Source organism: Dasypus novemcinctus, chromosome 12 (assembly GCF_030445035.2).
Source record: "Dasypus novemcinctus isolate mDasNov1 chromosome 12, mDasNov1.1.hap2, whole genome shotgun sequence".
Classification (NCBI taxonomy): Eukaryota; Metazoa; Chordata; class Mammalia; order Cingulata; family Dasypodidae; genus Dasypus; species Dasypus novemcinctus.
In genome coordinates, this window is record NC_080684.1 from 24,940,928 (window position 1) to 24,946,817 (window position 5,890).

Here is a 5,890-nt window from a genome sequence, read left to right on the forward strand (position 1 = left end):
CTATAATGGGGAATTGTAGCTTATAAATCAGCCCTCTTCTTCCCTTTCATCGCCTTCCTCTCTACCTGGGACCCCTGTTCTGTTATTTTATGTTATTTTATCCCGTTTCTCTGAATAAATTACTGGTCTAACTCACCTGGTGTTCTCTTGAAATTCATTTCTGCAGCATAGCCAAGAATCTAGATAGAATGTGTTAACAATGATGCTATTAATTTCTATACTCCATTTCCTCTTAGAGTGACTTTTTATGCCAGCTCTAAAGGTGATAGTAGTGCCATATAGAACACCCTAATGAAACATTAGAAGAAAAGTAACTTGGTTCAGGCATTTTTAAAATATCAAATTTTTAACAGGTCATGCTCATTTTTTAACCAACCACTGGAACTGAAGATATAGAATATGTCAACTATACTATTATACATCTCATCAGCCACTTGGGGAGTGAGTTAAAACAGAAATCTGTCTTTTGTCTAATTTTTTGTCTAATATTGTTTACCATTAAAGGAGATAATGGATTGAGCTGGGAAAAAGTGAACTTAAAAATAAAAAAAACAAAAATAATGCATATTTACTGCAGTATATCCTTATTTCACCAAGCACACTTCCTTCCCTATATATGCTTTCAAAGATACTCAGGGATACATAGAATGGAATCGAAACTCTCAAAAGTCAAACCCCTCAATTGCAAGTTCCTTCAAGTCAAGGAATATTAGATGATGTTGACTAATTTTCATTAGTTGTAGAGGTAATTTCTCTAGGACATGCAAAATATTGATAAATATGTTTAGCCATATCCAATACACCCAATATACCATGGTGGTGAGAAAACATGATAATGAGAACAAGATTTCCATTTTGGCAAAAATGATAAAATAATGCAAAAATGTCCCCTACTCCATATCTTATATCATTTTCTAATGAAAAAGAATAACAAGTTTCAACGAATTGCCTGACAATTTGAATGAATTTTTTTTGGTAGCCAATACAGGAGTCTATGGTCTTGAAGTTTGGGAAGGTCTCTTCATTCTGTCATTTAATATGCATGCACTTGAAATTGGATTTACATGATTCCATTTTGAGGTTCTGTAAATAACTAACCATTCAATTCTTGTCAGAGATCTAAGTGCATGGAACTTGGAGATTTTCTGAGGAATTAGGGAATTACAAGCTGTTGAACAAGTTTTGTGCTTCTTTGGCAATATAAGACCCTAAATAACAGGAATTTTGCTAAAATACTTGGAATCATGAAACTCTTGCATTTACCAAACTCACACATTGCAAATAAGAGGAGTTATTTAAAAATAAAGTTTGGGCAGCATTTTTCTAATGAAAATACTAGCTCACTTAAGAAACACATTAAATTTCTAATACATAAGCATGATAGTAAATATGAGACCTTATAAGTTAGTTTGATGGAAGGGTCAGTAAGAAATGATTGAAGAAGATATCAGTGGAGATAAGGAAAAATGTGATAAACACTTCTAAGATAAGATATTGCCAAACTGAGTCAGCAGAAAGTATACTCTACATCATTATTTCACAATATTATATTGCTCTATGATTTCCTTCATTCAACTGAACTGCGGTGATTGTCTTTGCTGTTATTTAATAATAAAATATGTGAACATGCTTGGAAAAATCCAAATAAACCAAAACATCTTCCATGTTATATTGACAATCTTTCCACATTCACTAAGCACTGTTGAACTAATTCACTCCAGAAGCATGGCTTATTTCTAGAAGAGTGAGTCCTTAGGAAGCCTCTTGTCTGTCAATACTGTGAAAGCTATTTGTAATGTACTAATAAGCAAAGGTAATGTAATTTTCAAGTCACATTCTGATTTTAACCTGATCTCATCTGTGTGCTGGCTTGCTACTCATGTTAGTCTCACTCCTGGTAGGAAAAGTAACTATGCAGAAGTTTTAATCTTTACTTTTTCATACCGTATCATAAGAAGAATGTAGATTAGTGTACAACTTCCAGAAAAAAAGCCTGGGTTAACTCTGATTGGCCTATTAGATCACAATCCTGAAGTAATCACTGTGGATTGTGTAATAGAATGCAATGATTTAATTAGTCTGGATTATAGGATCTACCAGTGAAATTCTGGAAAGAGGCAAATTTCCTGAAAAAACATGAATTCAGTGAAATTGTTTAGTGGGTATTTTCCACACAACCCCAAACAAAAATAAAGACTAGACAACAAAGCTTGACTTATTACTCAAATTTTCACAATAGAAGCCAACAAACATGGCTTTAGAGAAATGATGAATATTCTTCTTTACTTTTACATTGTTCACACTTCTCTCAAGGTGACTGGTATAAATTATATTGTGTGCACCTTTACATTTCAATTCTATTTATAACATCAGTTGATTCATTTATACAATATTTCATCTAGGCCAGTATGATTCATCCATTCATTAATTATTTCATTAAATATATAGTGAGTTTATACTTATGTGAATTATTGTAGTATTTGGTACTCTAGTCAAGGGGAAAGACTTAAAATATATATAATTCTATCTTCACACATTTATGATCAACATAAAATTTTCATTTTAATAAGTGTCACAATCACTTATATAATATCCAGAAATGCATTTATATATACATATGTATGCATTATTTCCATAATAAGATCAAGGTCTGTATTATTTGAAAGTATTACATGATATATCACAATTATTAATGACTATATCAATAATTGTTGACAATTATTAATTGACATCATCACTTTACCAAAGTGATGTTCATTTGTTTTCAGTCTTTTACCGTTAAAAGTAATAACTACAATGATCTGAGTTATAAATATATCTCCACGGTTATTGGCCATTATAGTCACAGGATTAATTCATAGATGTATATTTTCAAGGTGAAAGTTTTCATGTCATTTTGATAAATATTTGATTCCAAAATTTTCTAGTGAATTGTACATGAAAATAACTGTTTCTCTGAATATTTGCTAACACTGAACGACACCAAAATTGTTAATTTGGGAAAATTGATTAGTGGATTATAATTTATGGTTTTAATTTGTAAAGATGTGATTAATGGTGAAATTGTGCATCCTTTCATATTGTTATAGGTAATTTCATTTTTGGGGTATTTAAATCTTATTTTTTCTTAGTACTGTTAATGAAATGTTTCCCTTTTATTAATTCACAGAAGCTTCTCATATATTTAAATTAATAATTTCCTACTAACTGTGCCCAAAATCAATTATTTTAGTTACATGTCCTCAATGTTTTTCTATAGATTTCATCCTTTGCTATTGATATTTCATTATTTGAATCTGGCATTTTTTTAAATGGAGAAAAGAATTTATGTCTTGCTTAAGAATGACTTCTCCACACCAAGATTATAAAATTCATTGGGAAAACCATCTGAAAAGAAGGGAAAAGAGTGATTTAATCATTGTAGGTTTGGATTAAAGGATTAAATTTGATTTTTTTTATCACAAAGCATTGTTCAATATTAAATTTTCAATAAATGAATTGATGGGGGAAATGATTAAATAAATTTGAAGTAACCCTGATTGATTTATAAGCTAAGAGATTATAAAGATGGTTGTCATCTTTAGGGAAAATATATGCATCTTTTAACTTGATTTGTTAACTTAGGTACATGTTACTTCTTTATGAGAAATGTAAATTTTTTTAATGAGTCATTAAAGGCTTGTTTAACCTGTTTATTTTTCAGAGTATATATGAAAGGATTTAACATTGGTGATATGGAAAAAATAAGTACTGACACAACTTTATTAATGTCTACTGTGTCCTTTGCAGATGGTTTGATGTAAATGAAAATGCAGCTGCCATAGGTGATGCATACAACAGTTATATGGGAACAACAGGTTGAAAAGCCTTTTTTCCTTTGTTGAACAGTAGGAAATTTAAAAACTGTCCTTATGATATATATGTAGGACAGAACCACACATACAAGAGTGAGAATGAAGGTCATTACAGCAGAAGCTATAACCATCTGCTCAATTAACCATGTATCTGAGCATGATATTTTCAGGATAGGAGATGCATCACAGCCAAAATGGTCAATTACATTAGAGTCACAGAATTCCAAATGAAGACCTAAGCTAAGTGGTGGGAAGATCATCACAAATGCTGCCACCCAGCAACAGATAATCATTATTTTGCACACTTGGTTTCTCATTATCTTCATGTAATGCAAGGGTTTGCATATGGCTACATAGTGATCATAGGACATGGTGGCCAAAAGGAAAAATTCCGTTACCCCAAAGAGATCTGTGAAAAACATTTGAATGATACATTCATTATAGGTAATTTTTCTGTCCCCAGTTGATAAACTGTATAAGAATCTTGGAACGCAGGCTGTGGTAAATGAGATTTCTAAGAAGGAGAAATTCTGAAGGAAAAAATACATGGGAGTTTTAAGGTGTGCATCCACCAAGGTGAGGGTAATTATGGTCAGATTTCCAGTCACACTCAACATGTAGGTGATAAGTAGAAAAATAAACAGCAAAATCTGAAGCTGAGGATCTTCTGTCAGTCCCAGAAGAATGAATGTTGTTATTGTTGTGTGGTTTCTCATTACTGACTTCTGTCTTAGGCCAAACTTACATGTAAATTTCGCAGAGATTTGAACTGCAGAAATCTATGACAAAATCATGATTACAATATAATCATAAGAGTAGCCAAACTTAATAAGCCTCTTACTATGATTCAAACACTCTTGTATATTTATTACATATATAATTCATGCAATCCTTAGGACAACTTGTGAGGTATAGAGGTATATTATCCCCTTTTGGTAATGAGAAAGCAGGCACAGAGAACTAAAGTACAGTCCACTGTTTCCTCAATAGTAAGGATCAGCCACAGAGACCCCAGACTTGCAGTTCTTAATCACTGCACACTGATTGTTGGTATATATTTACCAGAATGTTTTGGTGTAATGAAAATAGTCTTTCTATTACTACCTAAAATTGTAAAGGTAGGGTTACTGTGATACCTAATTTCATGTGCCAATTGACTAGGTTATGGTGTCACATGCTTGGTCAAGCAAACACTGACCTGATTGTGCAAAGGTATGTCAGGGATTGATTTGCATCTATAGTCAGGTATTTGCATGTAAGGCTGATTCTACGTATAATTAGCAAAGGAGATTGTCCTCAGTCGTGACGGGAGTCTCCTAATCCAATCCAGCCTGATGACTAGCCCTTTAAGTGTATTGATTCCTCCCTGTTTGCTTAATATTTTTCAGTGCATTACTAAGACTAGAGACTTGAGATTCTGTCATTCTGTGTACCAAACTGTAATGACGGATATTCACAGATATCTACCTTATATGTAAGATTTCCATGGCTCCAGATTCTTTCCTTTATTAAATGCAGAAGTGTTTAAAAAAAAAGCCATTTTCTTATTTTAAAATATTTCTCTCAGAAACCCTTCATTTGTATATTACCAGAGCTTTGAAAAATATCTTTGTCTCTTTTTTTCTAATTCAGTGAGTACTGCTTTCTGCCACTGTTGACCCAATATATGAGAAAGACAGCTTCAGAGGATAGGAATACTAATCTAGACTTATGGCAGATAAAGCTCCAAAGAAATCTGTTACTCATTTGAGTAGTGAGTTATCATCAGTAGGTGACTAAGTAGATAACCCTGAGAACTTTTACCTGTTCTCATTTTTTTCACATTATGAACGTTTCACCCAAGGATGCCCCTGGTATTCAATTCAGTTTTGCTAAGTATTGATGAAATACCAAGTCTATTTCATCATCCTTAAACATCAATATCTTGTTTTCACCTGAATCCAATTTTACATAAATATTAAGCATTTAACAATTTCTTCACATTCAGATTGCTTAAATTCTGCTTTACATATTTAACCCCTAAGTATTATAGTTTT

At 32.2% G+C, this 5,890-nt stretch overlaps 1 protein-coding gene across 1 annotated transcript; it reads right to left on the reverse strand.

Annotated features, from left to right (window-relative positions):
• Positions 1-3,631: 3,631 nt before the first annotated feature.
• On the reverse strand, positions 3,632-4,570 carry LOC105745003 (olfactory receptor 6C68-like). The gene has a single exon (XM_012520891.2). The coding sequence runs from the start codon at positions 4,568-4,570 to the stop codon at positions 3,632-3,634; it is 939 nt and encodes a 312-aa protein (XP_012376345.2).
• Between the last annotated feature and the right edge of the window lie 1,320 nt (positions 4,571-5,890).

Bases quoted from the DNA above. Each gene is read 5' to 3' on its own strand.
- LOC105745003 (XM_012520891.2), bottom strand. From the start codon at position 4,570: ATGAGAAACCACACAACAATAACAACATTCATTCTTCTGGGACTGACA.